General features: G+C 41.8%; 2 protein-coding genes, 1 long non-coding RNA gene and 1 pseudogene across 22 annotated transcripts in view; 3 read left to right on the top strand and 1 right to left on the bottom strand.

Moving 5' to 3' along the window:
- Nucleotides 1–4,710, top strand: part of LOC108880653 (phytanoyl-CoA hydroxylase-interacting protein-like) — a 52,858-nt gene extending 48,148 nt beyond the window's left edge. For both annotated transcript variants that reach the window (XM_051076900.1, XM_018672251.2), the window contains exons 4-5: nucleotides 275–392; nucleotides 1,787–4,710. In XM_051076900.1, coding sequence (XP_050932857.1) covers nucleotides 275–392; nucleotides 1,787–2,330 — 662 coding nt within the window. In that variant the 3' untranslated portion in view covers nucleotides 2,331–4,710. The remainder of the gene's footprint in view (nucleotides 1–274; nucleotides 393–1,786) is intronic.
- The window catches only part of LOC127143433 (uncharacterized), a 31,721-nt gene extending 27,011 nt beyond the window's left edge, over nucleotides 1–4,710 (top strand). Inside the window, exon 2 of the long non-coding RNA XR_007814833.1 lies at nucleotides 4,235–4,710. This is a non-coding gene — a long non-coding RNA (uncharacterized LOC127143433). The remainder of the gene's footprint in view (nucleotides 1–4,234) is intronic.
- LOC108897336 (protein FAM13A) overlaps nucleotides 1–15,854 on the bottom strand; it is a 77,732-nt gene that overhangs the window by 26,965 nt on the left and 34,913 nt on the right. The window contains exons 7-21 of one of the 19 annotated variants that reach the window (XM_051076891.1): nucleotides 14,807–15,031; nucleotides 14,495–14,609; nucleotides 14,038–14,135; nucleotides 11,885–11,942; nucleotides 11,159–11,245; nucleotides 9,492–9,699; nucleotides 8,397–8,646; nucleotides 8,003–8,135; nucleotides 7,490–7,571; nucleotides 6,655–6,890; nucleotides 6,353–6,436; nucleotides 6,066–6,170; nucleotides 5,038–5,252; nucleotides 4,750–4,851; nucleotides 3,734–4,292 (exon numbers count right to left, since the gene is read on the bottom strand). The exons of 1 other annotated variant lie outside the window; for it this stretch is intronic. In XM_051076891.1, coding sequence (XP_050932848.1) covers nucleotides 4,166–4,292; nucleotides 4,750–4,851; nucleotides 5,038–5,252; nucleotides 6,066–6,170; nucleotides 6,353–6,436; nucleotides 6,655–6,890; nucleotides 7,490–7,571; nucleotides 8,003–8,135; nucleotides 8,397–8,646; nucleotides 9,492–9,699; nucleotides 11,159–11,245; nucleotides 11,885–11,942; nucleotides 14,038–14,135; nucleotides 14,495–14,609; nucleotides 14,807–15,031 — 2,125 coding nt within the window. In that variant the 3' untranslated portion in view covers nucleotides 3,734–4,165. Of the gene's footprint in view, nucleotides 1–3,733; nucleotides 4,293–4,749; nucleotides 4,852–5,037; nucleotides 5,253–6,065; nucleotides 6,171–6,352; nucleotides 6,437–6,654; nucleotides 6,891–7,489; nucleotides 7,572–8,002; nucleotides 8,136–8,396; nucleotides 8,647–9,491; nucleotides 9,700–11,158; nucleotides 11,246–11,884; nucleotides 11,943–14,037; nucleotides 14,136–14,494; nucleotides 14,610–14,806; nucleotides 15,032–15,854 lie in introns of those variants that run through there. 17 more of the 19 variants (XM_051076890.1, XM_051076888.1, XM_051076881.1 and 14 more) reach the window with 17 other exon arrangements.
- Nucleotides 1–15,854, top strand: part of LOC108897271 (phytanoyl-CoA hydroxylase-interacting protein-like) — a 72,887-nt pseudogene that overhangs the window by 44,213 nt on the left and 12,820 nt on the right.

Raw genomic sequence — 15,854 nt, 5'->3', positions numbered from 1 at the left:
ACATGGTGGTGAGTGAAAGCAGATTATATTTCAGGCCTGACTGAAAATGTTTTTGGTCTAAATGCTGAGTCATTTCAACCTATGAATATGGAGAAGTTAGGGAGGGACAAGTCTCAGGATCCTTGAGTGCACACAATTCACATTAGGCACATAGTCACCCATATTCTTTTATAATTAAAACATTTAATGTCTACTTATGACGTTTGTAAATTTCCGATCTTGCTGATGACAGCATATTCACTTTGACAATGATTTGTGTTGTGCCTTTTTGCAGATTATTCCACAGTGCATCTAAACCAGCTGCTGGAGAAGGCAGAGGTCATCGCCGGCCGGATGCTGCGTTTCTCTGTCTTCTACCGGAACCAGAATAAAGAGTATTTTGACCATGCCAGGTAGGCAAGTGATGACCAGGTTGTTTTGGGTTAATGTATTCCCGTCTGGAGAAAGCTGCTTGTAGCCAGGCAGAAATGCAGATTCAGCTGAAGAGTGCAGCTGCAACAAAGCATGTTGATTAGTTCCACCAATCCACACATGTGCATCAAACGACGCAGTAACCTCTGCCTGATAATAATATGAAGACTCATGGATTGGTTCTTCCAGTAACTTCCTCTGCATACATACTGTACATTGGAGTATGACAGAGAATACTGCCATTTTGTCTAAACGCCTTGTGTAACTCTGCCAGACAACAGCAGACAGTTGTCAGGGGATGCGGAGGAAAGAAAAGAGAAAAGAAGAAACAAAAAAAGATTGTGGCAACAAATGTTGCACACGTCTCTTCTGATGTTGGCGGAGAGTGTGACAGTCAGAGGAGAGAAAGAATATCGCTGGAGTAACCTATTTTAGTTGTTTACTGAAATGCTGTGTAGTTACAATGTGTACTGCTTTTTGTCTGTGCTGGAGCCCGTGCATTTTCTCTAACTTCCTGTCTAGTCCTCCTCCCGTAATGGCGTTGTCTCTACTCCCTGTGCCTTCTCTCCATCCTCTCGAGGAAAAGCTCGCCGCCTAACAAAGCGCACAGTTTCTGTACTAAAGCCACAGCTTGTGAGCACTCTTTTGTTGGGGCTTTACAGCATGACGTCATCTGGATAGTCTTCTCCCTTTCGCTGAGTTGCAGCTGCTACACTGTACTGAAAGCGCCTCTGTTAAACTGCACCATCATGTGGGGAGCAATGGTACTGACATTATCAATTGATGAGGCCTCTGACCTGGGGTGGGAGCTGAATAATTCCATAATGCCCACAACAAAGCATCAATTATGGATATAATGACAACCTCTGGAGTGATAGCAGTATAATTACAATTCATAATTGGAGCTTTGGAGCTCAGATTTACTCTGTGGGGGAAGATATGCAGCTGCCACAGAAGCATTCATTGCCTTGAATGTTCATCTCTTAATTTGCTGTCTGAAAGCTGCTTTTGTTTTCTGGCAGTTTGTCATAATGATAAAGAAAGATTTTGTTTTTGAGTTAAGTAATTATCTCTCACAAGGTTTCTGTGAGACAAACCGGACTTGGCTAATATGATTACAGCTCCAGAAATAGTGAAACTGCATCGGTTTTCAGTTCATTGCTGTGTTGGGAGACTCGGGCTGCATCTTACACATTCAGACAGCTTCTTCCCATGTGTCACACTGTCTTAGACACAGTTTGTGATATTTTTGGCTGAGGGGAAGAATAAAAACTGCTGATTAAAACAATGTGCAGCATGATTACTGATTGGATCTAAAGGGAAACCGATAACATGTTTCACAGCCCATTTTTGTTATCTTTTATCCAAACTCCAGGGAGGTGCAGGGGAACCGAATGCTGCCGTCAGTGAAGGACAACAGTGGCAGCCACGGCTCACCCATCAGTGGCAAGCTGGAAGGCATTTTCTTCAGCTGCAACACAGAGTTCAACACAGGCAAGCCTCCGCAGGACTCCCCTTACGGCCGCCACCGCTTTGAGATTCGGGCTGACGCACTCTTCAACCCCGACACCAACCTGTACTTTGGAGACTTCTACTGCATGTATACAGCCTACCATTATGTTATTCTGGTCCTGGCACCAAAGGGCTCCAGGGGCGACGAGTTCTGCAAGCAGCGGCTTCCGGCACTCGACATCAGCAACAACCGCTTCCTCACCTGCAAGCAGAACGAAGAGGGCGACGGCGGTCTGGTGTTTCATCACGCCCAGGACGTCATCCTGGAGGTGATCTACACGGAGCCTCTAGACCTGGCGCTGGGCACAGTGGCTGAGATCAGCGGGCACCAGCTGATGAGCCTGTCCACAGTTAATGCCAAGAAGGACCCCAGCTGCAAGACCTGCAACATCAGCGTGGGACGCTAGGAAATGGCAGATTGTAGGAGAGGAAGGGAAGGACTAGAGGTGACTGACCTCTGTACACAGGAAGTCCACATGTACTGATGAAGCAGACCAACACATGCATGAAGCAGCAGATTTAGTAGGCTCCCAGCACACCAACATATCTCTGACACCGCTCTGTATTCTCAAGAGACCATCGTTCCCAAAGAAGAGTGGAGGAAAAATAGAAAGGTACACACACTCTGACACCTGCACCTCATCTTGAAAGGGTTATTCTAAACATTGATAACATACATTAAAACATACCTAAAGATATCCACATAAGCAACTGCCAAATGAGAAATCTAAACCTGGGGCACCAACAACACAGATTCATCCATCCATCCTCCAAGTCCACACTGGCGTATAGACCAAACCCTTTAACTGTACTAAAAAAATGGGCTGCTTCTATTCAATTTCCTGTTGTTTATTTTGATCTGCTGTTCCATATTTTGTTAATGACCTTTGCCTTGTTATTATTGATATACTGTTGATCGAGTTTCCACTGTCTGCGTGGACAAGCATTTTGTTGTTTCCAATTACTTTGATCGATCGTCTTTCTAGAAATGTTTTGTTCTCATTCCACAGTAGACAAAATCTGACTTCTTTTTACCTCTTACTAGTGGCACAGACTGGTACTACAATTTTCTAGGGCTGCAGCATCGCTGGTCATCTTTCTTTATACCAAAGGTATTAAAAACCAGACATAAAACCGCTGTGGAATCTTAACAGTACTAATGCAACAACCTCTAAAATGCGTACTCGCAAAGTCTCTGATGACCAAGTATGAACTACTTATTAACATGTTAACCTTTAAAACAAACAAACAAAAAAAAAAAAAACAACAAAAAAAAGGCATGATGCAGTTCTGTGCAGCATGAGTGTGAAAGCTGTCAGTACCTCTACCATAGCAACCTTTTCTGCAACAGTCGCTCTTATTTTATTGTAGTCAGTGGAAAGAGAAAGTAGAACCATAAACTGTGTTTAGCAGAATAAATGTGAAAAAATATTTATTTTTATCGATACATTCATATAGTATATATATATATATCTATATATAGAAAATTATATAAACCAGAAGTGCACAATGTCAAAAGCTCTGATCATTGTCAACAACGGCATTTAGGGGGAATTAACTTCATATAGGCAAAATGGGGGGAGAAAGACAGATTTGACAGCAGATGTAACTTGCACTACGTTCACCAACATTCACATATTTTCCAAGGTGAACAAGTAAATTGAATGGTCACAATTTTGATCAACTATCAAATTCTTAATGCATATCATAGCACAATGCAGGACTAAAAACTGACATGCACAAACACTACAGGATTGTCTCACTGATTGCATTTAAGCTTGTACCTTTTTTTTTTTTGCCAAGAAAGCACTTTTTAAAAATGCAGTTTTCACATTAACTCTGGACAAAACTGTCCAAAAATAGTGTTTTGGCAAGAAACAAAAAAAAGCCAAGTGCCATAATATACGTACAGTAATCTTAAAATTACTAATATGTAACTAACATCAAGTTGTTACAGCTTTTCATCTCTGACACAGATTAGTGCTACATAACATACACTTGCTACATCAGGTTTATAATAAGATGCGTCATGAATGACAAAGGATGTGTTTTTGGGACTTTAAAAAAAAAAAAAAACTGCAGTTGCCCAGCATTGTCACCAATTTCCATCATTGTTTTCCTCATGTAAAGTGCATCAACATAATGAGCATGGCATGAAAAAAGACCAGACCCACCGGCTTGCCAACCTGATTTTTCAGATATGATCCTGTTAAGTTGGATAAAAGTCCCACTGTGAGTTAACTCAACTGGTCTTGGTTGAGTCCTGTTGTTTACTGAGCAAGGCCTCCAGTAGACGGAGCTTTGCTTTGAGGTTCTTATACTGGCAGTACTCCTCCGCCATTGGTCCACGGTCCTCTTTCTGACAAGCCCTGTTAAAAATACACGGAGGAAAGAAGATGCAAAACAAAAGGCAAAACTTTTTTTGTAGTTTCCAAACAACCTGCAGCAGCTTCCATAACTGGTTGATAGTCCCTATGTTGCCTTACTCAGATAGCTTTGTACAGTGTGTATTGTAATCAAAAACTTACTGGATTTACTTTGGAGGACTAACATGTACATGTACAGTACAAAGGATGTGCACAGTTCAGAGCAAACGTCTTCTATCTCTTCGTCTCTTTCCTGAGCTCTCTGTGCTGTATTAACGTTACGTGAGTGTGCATTACACTGTCGTACCATTACGATGGGATTTCTTTTGTGGATGTTTTTTCTTTGTTTTTCACAAGGCATTGTTGAAAACCACATGTTCCAAGTTTATTAAAAGACAAAATAAAATTCAAAAATCAAGTAGTTTGGATGTGCTGTGTATGTCATTTGTTTTGTTTTTACCTGCCAGTCTGCCTGTAGAAATGGTCCTCAAACTCTCGGAGTGTTTGGTGAAGTCTCCGCTTCTCTAATCGAGCCGTCCTGAGGTGATCCAGTAATTCTTGTCTGTGAGAAGAAAGAATCAAACAATTTCTTAGATCTCTTAGACTATTAATCTGTGCACTTAAATGAACTGTAGCTGTGATGACAAATAGGTTTAGCAAAAGAAATGTTCTTCATGAACTTCAGCTAATCTTTTGATCCTTGTCTGCAAAAACAGATTTTCCTGATACACACATGTGCAAACCATACCTGGAAGCTTCATGTAATGTTGCCATGGTGATGATCTGTGGCTGGAGACCTTTCACCTCCTCCAGCGGGGACACCAGAGGTGTTTCAGTCATTTCTAGGGAAGGCAGATGCAATGACTCCTCTAAGGACACACACCTAGGAGGTTTCTGCCAAAGTGGCTGCTGCCTGGGGCTTTGCTGTTTGGGACGCCCTTCATCAGAGCCCTCCTCTTCTTCCTATGGACACACACACACACACACACAAGGGATCACTTTTCTATCAAAGTAAACACTTTTAGACTTTGGCTGACACCACCTGACTTAATAGCCAATGTTAACTGCTGAGGAGAGGTATAAAAGGACTGCAGTCATTTTAGGCAATTCTTGTAGTGTGACTGAGCTTGCAACAAGGAGATCAATTTACCAGAAAACTACAGGTGCTTTGCTCCTGCAAGGTTTTAATGTCATGTGACTTGGTGACGGCAAAAGTCAGGCAAAATTTCTAACTAGCATGTATCAAGTCAACACCTAGCAAAAGCACGCTAAATGCCACCACTGGCTTCACACACAAACAAACTACTGACCTGGGTTCTGTCCAGTCATGAACAAACAATTTTTGAAATGTTGCTGTGTCCTGACATTTAGGGCCATTGTACATTGTAGAACTGAATATAGTTTGTCTTTACTTCTGCCTAGCCTATTGTGAGATAGTTGTGGCATGGAATGATTTCTATTTCAATTAATTAGCCACTTAGTCAAAAAAACAGCACAGCAAGATCTGAAAATGATGAGTGAAACCAACTCACTTTGATTGTTAGTTTCAGGATTATCTGTCCTGCAATCATTTACTTTGCTAAATTAAGCGTTTCACAATAATCTGATGTAGCTCTTATATCTAACCACTAGATGGCAATGTAGTGACACCTCTGCATTGGTCTCAGAAGCTAAAGTCAGTTTCATCCTCATGAGTGAGTGTCTAGGGATCTCCCTCCCTACAATGTAATCTCCTCTTATTCAAAATCCAGTATTCAGCATTGAAAGGCTACTCACAATGGTCGTAATGACTGTTGAGGCAGCAGAAAAATGCAGCAGCTGCTTGAGAAGACGATACCGATCATAAAAAGGTTTCATCAGAGTTCGCTCCTGCCTGGTACTCTGAGGACATAGAGATCGAAAGAGACACAAACAGAGACCACTTTGTTATTGGTGGTAATAAAGAAATAGGAAGAGAGAGAAAACAACAATGTCAGGACAGAGAGGAGATAACAAGACTACTCAAGTGGAGCCATAACGTAAAAAATAAAAGATTAACACAAGCTTGTCCAGGCTGGTCTTACCGGTCGGCCGTGTAGACTTTCAAAGTAGAGCAAACACTTCTGCATACTAGTCTTCTCCATAGTCATCTGGTAATGGGACATCTCCTGCACAGAGAAAGTTATAAATAGATGGTCAACAAATTTCATATATTATTGTAATGCTCTGTTTTGGTATAAAATGTAGCAAGTGAATAAGCATATGTGATTTTCTGTACTTCATTTATCCAGGGTGATAGATTCTCCCATGCCACCCAGATAATCTGACCACAAAAGGTATGTAACAAAATCTGTGCATGTGATTAAGGCATTTCTGCAGTATCAACCTTAATGCTGTCAGGCAGGTCCAGCTCTCGCCGTTTTTCCTTCAGTCTGTTGGTTATAATGTTGACTGTTTCCTCCACGTTTGGCCTGGCATTACTGTTGTTGTTAAGTTGCTGCAGTTCAGTTCCTGTTGGTGCTGCCTCCCTCTGGTCTGTATTGGTCCTGCATGTTTCAGCTGGTGGGTTGAAACCCACCTGCCCCCTCAGCCTGCCGCCTTCTGATTGCCTCAGCTTTAGCTCTGAGGGGAGGACAAGAGGAAAATACGGTGACATGAAAACAGGGACCATGGAAATCTAAAAATGTGGACTACATGTTGGTATTGATGTGGCTGATACTTTATATTTCAGACTTTTACTCCATTACATTTCAGAGGCAAACATTGTATGTTTTACTCCACTATGTGTATTTGACTGCTATAGATCCTTCTCAGATCCTTTTCAGATTTTACATAAAATCCCTTTCGTAAGCATAAATACATTGTCAGTAGTTAAATCAGAAGTTCTCAACCTTTAGCAGTCCCACCAAACAGTGAATCCTGCTCTAAATCTCTGGTTTATTTTCACAAAAACAAAGATTTCAGAATATCCCAAAAAATGAATGCATATGTATTTATATGAACTTTGTTTTATCTTCTTCCCTACACCATGAATCATCTCACAAGTAAGTACATTTACCTGATAATACCTGTATTTATTTTTTTTAAATGTGGGTATTAAATTAAATGATGGGAGTATTTTTTTATTGTTGTATCTGTACTTTTAAGATCAGAACATTTCTTCCACCACTGCAATCATCAATTCATGTCTTTGACTGTGTGTTTATGGTTATGAAACTGACCTTTAAGCTGCTTGCGACTCTTGATGAGCTCCTTCATCAGTCTGGCCACCTCTGGATGGGCAGTCTTGTCATTATGGGCCGGCTGGAAAACAATAACAACCACCTCTCATCATGAATAGAACAGGGGCTGTCTTTTGCATTTATAACCTTGCACAGGTCTTGGTACTTGGTCCCTTGTTCCAGGTCTAGGTGGTTACCAGGTTTACCAAAATCAGCAGCCCTCAACCAGGTTAGGGAGGATCCATTGTGTAATAAACTGTAATTTTTCCAGCATACCAGCAGAGGGAGTACTTCACTCTAGTGTAATGTTTGTGGTTAGCATCACCAGCATCAGTTTATAACTAAAACATCACTAACACACCCAGCCGGACAATCGCTCACAAAAACATGAAAAATAAAACTCTTCCATGGCTCTGAGAGCCCTGCTTATTTGTTCTGGAGGAGGCAACACTGACTCCAATCATGACTCAGGAGAATCCAGCTGTCCACGCAGCTCTGTTTTTCCTTCCTCACCTTATAGTGCTTCTCCTGTTCAAAACGCTCCTCAAAATGTCTGATCCTCTTCCTCAGGGTGTGGATGTGTCTGTTGAGCATTGAGATGGACACAGAGCCCTCGTCTGGCTCTGTATGGATGCTGCAGCGAGCCCTGAACACAGAACAGTGCACAAGTCCACTCACATTCTTAACGTTCTGCATATTTCTGCCTTAGTATGACATAACATGCATCTAACTATGAGTAACTGATTGCCTAACATAACAGCTATTAAGAAATTTTCCAGTCTCTGCCACTGCAGTTGCCCTGTGATTATTTCCTGGATCAACCCTGCATCAAGAACATAAAAATTGAGACTACCTATCTGTGAGTCACTATTCCTATATAAATTAAGAGAGGAAACTGTAGTCTTACATGCGTATGTGCTGTGAACATGGTGGAGAAGGGGCTGTGTCAGGGTCTGAGTTGTAGCGCAGGCTGTGGCTGAGGTTGGGGCAGCGCGGCGAGGGAACGGGGCAGTCGGTCGTCGTAAAACGAGAGAGTAGCGGGCTGGTGTTAGGGCCTGTTGGGCTCGACAGGATATCATCTCCTGAAATATCCTTAGAGAGAGCGGGAGCAGAGAGGACGGGATTGGACTCTGGTGAATGAGGAGATGGGGTGTGTGCTGTAAGAAAAAGAGAGCGAGCGAGAGAGAGAGAGCAAGGATTTAATATTAACCAAAGTCTGTATTCATTTGGATTTTTTTCACAGTTTTGGGACAATATGAGAGTTGGGAGAGAAATGGTGAAGGGGGGAGGTAGGATAAAAATAAGAAAGGAAGGAAGGAGAATGAAAGAACAACAAATAGCTCTTTCTTAATCAAACTACTTTCCTAGTCTGTTACAAATACAGTAAACAACACATCTGAATTGTGTTTATATTTAGCAGTTGTAATCACTATTAAAAAAAAAAAAAAAAAAAAAAAAATGTTTTCTTGCAGTGTTTACCCAGAACATAGACATGGAAATAAAGGACAGCAAGAGAAAAAAAATCTCCATCAGCTTCCTTATTATATGTACCAATTCATCGTGTCTCAGGCAGCTGTACAGTGATGCACCGCACCTCGGAGTACTGTTACTCAACTTATGAAGGAAAGACACACCCAGCTTTGGGAAATGATGAAGCTTGTAGCTCGCTGTCAGGATTTACTGACTGTTGTTTAACATGCACCAAAGGAATTACAGCAGCTAGGAAGATGCTCTGAATGAAAGCAGATGATGAAGGAAACACTATAGATAAAAGCACTGACAGGGTAATGGGTTTGACTTTCAATGAGACCTCTCCAGGCTGAGGTGCTTTGAACAATTCCATAAATAAATCTGTGACAAAAGAAGATTAAATAAATCACTGGCAATGTGCTGTTACAAATTAAACATCATTTTTCTCTTTTGCCCCACAGTGCAAGAGGATTTTTTTTTAACTTGAATATTATCATTTCATTTTATCAGGATATCATTGCCATTGTCTTACCAGGCTGTGATGAGTCGACTGTGTATTTATCCTGAGCAGGTGATGACGGTGGTGAGTGCAGGAGCAGCTTGTGGGGTAAATACTGGCTCTGCTCCTCAGTAGAAAGAGGCTGTTGCTGGGCAGGTCGGTTGTCCTGAACTTGGGGGTCCACTGGTGCTGGCGGGGGTCCCAAGTCAGCCTCCAGGGCTTGTAGCTTGAGGGAGGGGCTCTGGAAGCAGAAGCAGAACATGGTCTCAGGGGATGCAGACAGGCAGGGACAGGAGAAGTCAGAAAGATGTGTCGTAGTTTGAGTCCTCAGTGTTTCACATGCTGCTCTGGAATTTTGGGAAGTCCTGTAAAAGCATATTACTCCCTCCTATAAAAAGAGATATTCTGGGGGCTGAAGCTTGTTTAAGCAGAGAGTTGCAGGATAAGGTGAGAGGAGTGGTTTCCTTGTCCTCCTGAAAAAGGTATGAGTCAAAAGCTCTATAAGCAGGCTGCTTCTGGGGGTGGCTGAATTATGAGCAACAAACTTCTCAAAAAACAAAAGCAAATCCTTGATTTTGCAAAGCTCCCAGTAGGTCACAAAAGCAGATAGAATTGCTCATGATAATAACAGACTTTCCTCTGCTGTAGCTCTCCTCAGGTCTCGGTGAGGCATTCAACCAGCTAGATGTGTATCCCGCTGACTTCTGTCAGTCAGTGAGTCAGATTTCCTAACGAGCATCAGCATCCAGTGTGGGATCCCTGATGAGCAACACGCTGTAATTCCATTAACAGTATCGCTCTGATTCCAAGATCACCTGATCCGCATGTTTGTGGGTGTGCAGTAGTATGAGAGTATAGCATGCCCCCGAAGAGAATCCCCACATCCACATGGTTTTCCCTCAGACTGGCATTCCCGGCACTTCAGCTGTTGAGCTGCCTCCACATGGATTATTCATCCTTCACGGAGAAGGGGGTCGGCGGGAATACCGCTCGGTGCGTGTGGTGTGGGTGTGTGTGCGCAGGGAAGGAGAGAGGTACTGTATATGATGAGGCGTTTCCACAGCAACGTTGTCAAACTGGGCTAAGGAGTCTATTTAATGGAGCTGCAGGGAGTCACGTAGCTGTTCTCACTGGTGTGAGTGTGAGTGTGTGTGTGTCGTGTGTGTAAGAGGGTGCATATGCAATGAATTCTGATGGTGGTATGCAGAACGAAAAAAAGATTTGTAATTGAGCTGCATCAAAAACATCCTGAGCTCAGTGAGGGGGTTGGACTATAACGCAGATTGGTTTTGGGCATTTTATTTTTGTTCATTTAGGGGCTCTGACATCATTTTCAGCATCACCATCATCAACAGCAGCAGCAGATAAGGGCTCAGCCTCTCCTTTCTCACCCTCCCCGGCTGTTCATTCATAAAAAAAAAAAAAAAAGAAAAAAAAGAAACACTGCTTCGTGCGTCATACAGAGGAGGTGGAAGGATGAAAGGATTGGGGGAGTGAGGCTGTTATTAATCAAGCAAAACACCCACAAGCAGGCGAGCTCACACCTAGCAATACACACACAGGTGTGCACATAAACACACAGGTGCACATACACACACAATCACTGGAGGTATCATCAGTCCTGTTGTCATAGATACCCTCATCCAGAAAAAAAGTGTTAATTTGTGTATCTAAAAAGACTGAGGGGAAGGAGAACTTACGTCATAGCTGTTGTTCCTGCCTCTGCAATCATTGTGTCTGTCAGGAGAACCGCTACATCCTCCTCCTCGTCCTCCTCCTCCTCTCCCCTGCAGGAACAGACAGCATATGCTCTGGTGAGTTCTCATTCCTGAAACCCACTCACTAAGTGGGCACACCCATGCACACGCAAAAATTTAGATGATGGTGACACATATAGAGATATGACTAAATCATTTCCTTTTATGGTTTTTACCAGATAACAGTTTGAATATTTTCTTCAACTCAAGTTAACACCAACATATTTTCAAATTTAACTACTTTCCATCAGATCGGAAAGCATTTCTGTCATTGTTATCAACAGCACTCAGCATGTCTTGTGTTGTCATTGTAGTAAACCCCTTTCTATCTTGGTCCTGGCGTCATTACTGATCTGTTTAGCTATGCAGCCATTTAACAACTCCACCTTTACTTCTATTTGTACTGAAAATTCAACCAAACATTAATTCAATTTTATTTTTTTCTTTTCATCTAAACATTAGAATTTTAGGCAAACTGTCTAAACTTCAGGGTTCTCTCAGTGGTGAGTTTTTAGGTACATTAGCGCAGTACATTTTTCTAGCTCGTGAGCCTAAGGGCTACAAACTCTCAGACGTGGCTATCACAAAATGATCCTCACTGACAAGAATTTAAATCGTCTCTTGTGGAAATGATTTGGAGATGGCAGCCATTCACAAAGGTATGTTTACCTTCCATTTAGACACTTTGGTTTTGTCTTCTGTCTTGTTCCCTATGCAGCACTGCAGACTGAAAAACAGAATTATGTCAATAAAAGGCGACACAATAACATTCAGTATTAGTAAAAACTAGGGATGGGCATTTTGATTACTTTTTGAAGTTGATTAATCAAGCCAATTTAAGTCGATTAGTCGTGACGTCATCGTTAAGATGTGCCCTCCACTCAAACCAAAAATAATATGCTGTCACGTCATGTTTTTTGCGCTGTAGTGTACAGATGCACTAACTTTACCTCCCTTGCCCAGCTCATCAACAACGCACCTCAGCCTAGCGGTGATGTTTTCAGCAGACTGCCTCAGAACCGGAAATGTTCCGGTCAACGTACATGTAACGGCGGGTGACAGTGACATAGAACTCCAATGTGAGAGCTGTCCATGCAGCGGTTGTTATTGCTACTTTTTTAGAGCTGTAGTTGCCCTCGTTGTACTTTTTAGCAGTCTGGACGGCAATGGCCTTGCGTGAAGGCAGGTGTATTCGGGTTCCATGAGCTGTCAAGCTCCACTCTCCACGCTAAGAGGAAATATCTGAAATTGTCTGAAATCATTTAAGTATCCAAGGCAGTTATTCGTTCCTGTCGTTTGCTGTCACATGAGAGTTTAGGTTCAACAAATCCACTGTGTTTTCCGCTAGCGCCGGCTGTTGGCCGGATGGCCGCACATTAAAACATTTTCACCCAACTTCTTTCTTAATGTTTCAAGTCACGTTACCGGTCACTCCTTGTAATGTTATGACTATAACCTTAAATCAGACGAAGGATTTTTGTCATCAGACGTCTGGATCTTAAGTAAACAGAGAAACAAGCCTGAGCAAACAGCCGCTCTCAACGTCCTGTGTCCACGTCGCAGAGAAACAGATTTTTTTTTTTTATGTATGCTTTATTCAGCGTTTCTACTGATTTTAATTACTTGTTCCGTTTGTTTTGGAGTTAATGAGACCTCTATGGACAATTCGACTCCCAGTAAATAAAAACCCTGAACGACGAACAGCTGAAGGAATACTGACCTAAAAACGAGCTAAGCATCTAGCAACAACCTGAGCTAACGCTAGCGGCATCTCGTTTAACAGCCTGCTTCGCCTTTTCTTACTGTCGACGTCTGTTCCAGTGTTTTGCTTGCACCACACAGCGAGAAGACGCACACTCAAGCAGAAGGAGAACCATAAACATTTGTTCGCGCGTCTCTATGAAGTAAAACACAAATCTCCTCCCACCCCAACCAAGTAAAAAGTTAGTCAAATAAAAAACTTGTCGATTCTCTTAAAAAAAAAAGTGTCGAATATGCTTACCGTTTTCGACTAATCGATTATTCGTGTACATCCCTAACAGAAACAACCCTCAAAATATCTCTAACAACACAGTTTTCCCTGTGGTAAGATCACTGTCCATGTGACTCTAATACACATTGTTCTCTGTCTTTATTTATAGTCAATACTGTATTAAATTGCTCACAGGCAGGACTGCCTAGCGTTCTATGCTGCTTTCAGGACAGGACAGTCGTCTGGCTCTGCCATTAAGGTTACGGCTTATTCATGTCTGACACTAATGAGGCCATAACTGAGATGACCTGTCCTGTGCTCTCTGGAGGCAGCGCAAACAAAACAAACAACGTCAGTGCGCCACCATGCAAGGTCGACCCAGATCTAGCTAGCTAGTTGGTCTGGTCCACGTGAGCCCTGTGGCAGTCAGTGTTATTTGGACTGGAATCATATCAAAACCATGACTGTGAGCAGCACACTGCTCCGATAACCTACTTCCCAATTGACTGCAGGGCTGAGAGATGAGCTGAACTGAGAAGCCAAGCGCAGAGCAGAGGGGGTCAAAAACAACTGTAACATCCACAGTGATCAGATCAAATTAAATCTGATACACGTTAACTGCTCCAAAACTACTACCATGCCCCTTTCACCATACTTCTCTTTGATTCACGGTTGTGCTTAAATCTTGATAAAACTTCAAGGATGTTTCGTTATTTAAATGTTATCTGACAAGAACTAAGAACAAATGTTTACTGTTATGAAAACAGCACAAAGCAGAAACGAAGGAGGAAAACACAACTGCAAGAAAATGTCATCTTGTGTAGTCTTCATGTGGAAGCTTTCCTCTCACCTTTCTGTGTGCCGACTCTGCATTTGGGTTTTTGTATGTGAATCATTCGCTATGCAGCAGTCTGAAATAGATGATGTCTGCCTTGCATCTGTGGAAGCCTGAAAAATAATTGAATCCATGTCACACAACCTTCAAGACATCAAATGTTCTGAAGATTTTCCACTTTAAACATTAGAAGTATAATTGCGCTACACTACACATTCCACAGAGCGTATTTTTCAGCGTGTGTAGGAGGCAGCACATTTTTGTCGTACATTGTTTTTTAACAACATTTCTACAGTTCTAGAAATAAATGTGAAAAGCCACTGAAACAGTCGTTGCTTATCAATATTTACTGCTAGAGATGGTGAGTGCTGGACTGGAAAGGGAGAGAAAGAAAAAATAAAAATGTCAAATAAAAAGAAACAAAGAATATGAGAGTAAGAGTAAGATATCAGGGAAGATCAACAATGCATACCATTGAACAGTCATCTTGGATGGGTGAGGAAGGAGTCCTTCTGTCCTCTACCTCATCTACTTCTGTTTCCTCCTTCTCTGATATGGAGGTGAACGATGACATCTCTGAAAACATCCTGTTGATGAAGAATACTGTATCATTGAACTACAGAGTGAACTGTATCAGTGTGTTTGAGTTTTGAGACAGGCAGATGGGAAGAACTAAAGGGGCAAATGTTTCTTCTCAAAATAACGTGAATAGGGACAATATATTTGTCAGTTCAAGGATACTATCTGTGTATAAAAAAGACAAAACATACAGGAAAATACTCACCCATGTGTCTTACACACCAATTCTGGTGGCTCCTCTTGGACCTTTTGAGATGGTCCATTCTGGTGCAGATGCTGCTCTGGCCCTGGGTCAGCAGAGCAGGAGAGCTCACGGCCTGCCTCCATACTTTCACCTTTCTCCTCCGAAGCCATCTGGTCTGGAATCAGCTTCTGAATGTCAGCGCTGACGTCAGACTTGGTTTCACAACCCTGCACCAGTGTGTCAGGACTATAGAGAGACAGAGACAGAAAGTGAGGGGTGAAGGAGATGAGGAGAAAAGGAGATACTTCTTTCTAATGAAGCATTCTTACAAAATGTTTCTAAGATGTTACTGATGACTTTACTAAAAGTTATTAAATCACTGTCTGTGTTTTAGATAAGTACTATGGTGAACTACTATTCTGCTCTACAAATGTCGATAATAATATTTTTTCTGACAATAATTCATGACATTATAAGTAAGTTGAGAATTTTTTTTCCAGTTGTACTAGAAGGCTTTGGTTGAACAGTCCATTGTAAGGGTTTTCCAGAAGAACAATAGAGCTACGTAAAAACACAATGTCCAGTGTGACAAAGAAATGTCATACTGGAGGAGGATAAATACCAGGCAAGGGATTTTTTCACAAACTGGCTACCCAAAATCAGTTTTCTTTCATGGTTTTTTTCTGATCTATGAAGCATTATTAAAAGGTTTAGATAACAATGAACATGAGTTAAAACAGAGAAGCTGTAGGCAGTATATCAAGAATAACAACAATACTGAAAGACCAAATCAGTAGACTATTAAACAAATATTTTGGCAAATGGCACGAGAATAAATTGAGATAGATCCATGTTATGTTAGCAGGAATGTGACAGATTTTACGGGTATCAATCTGCATATCACAAGGCTAACATGAGTTAAGTCCAACAATTAATCCTTGAGAAAATGGCTGTGCTGTCCTCTGCAGCAGGTAGTTTGGAAAACAAACATCCAACAGGTCATGAATCAGCAGTGCTTAATCTAATGCTGCACTACCACACATTTCATGAAGCTCTAATGAGCTGCTCC

Source organism: Lates calcarifer, linkage group LG16_LG22 (genome assembly GCF_001640805.2).
Source record: "Lates calcarifer isolate ASB-BC8 linkage group LG16_LG22, TLL_Latcal_v3, whole genome shotgun sequence".
NCBI classification, from domain to species: domain Eukaryota; kingdom Metazoa; phylum Chordata; class Actinopteri; family Centropomidae; genus Lates; species Lates calcarifer.
The sequence above is the reverse complement of the archived record's forward strand: the minus strand, read 5'-3'. Positions and strand labels throughout refer to the sequence as shown.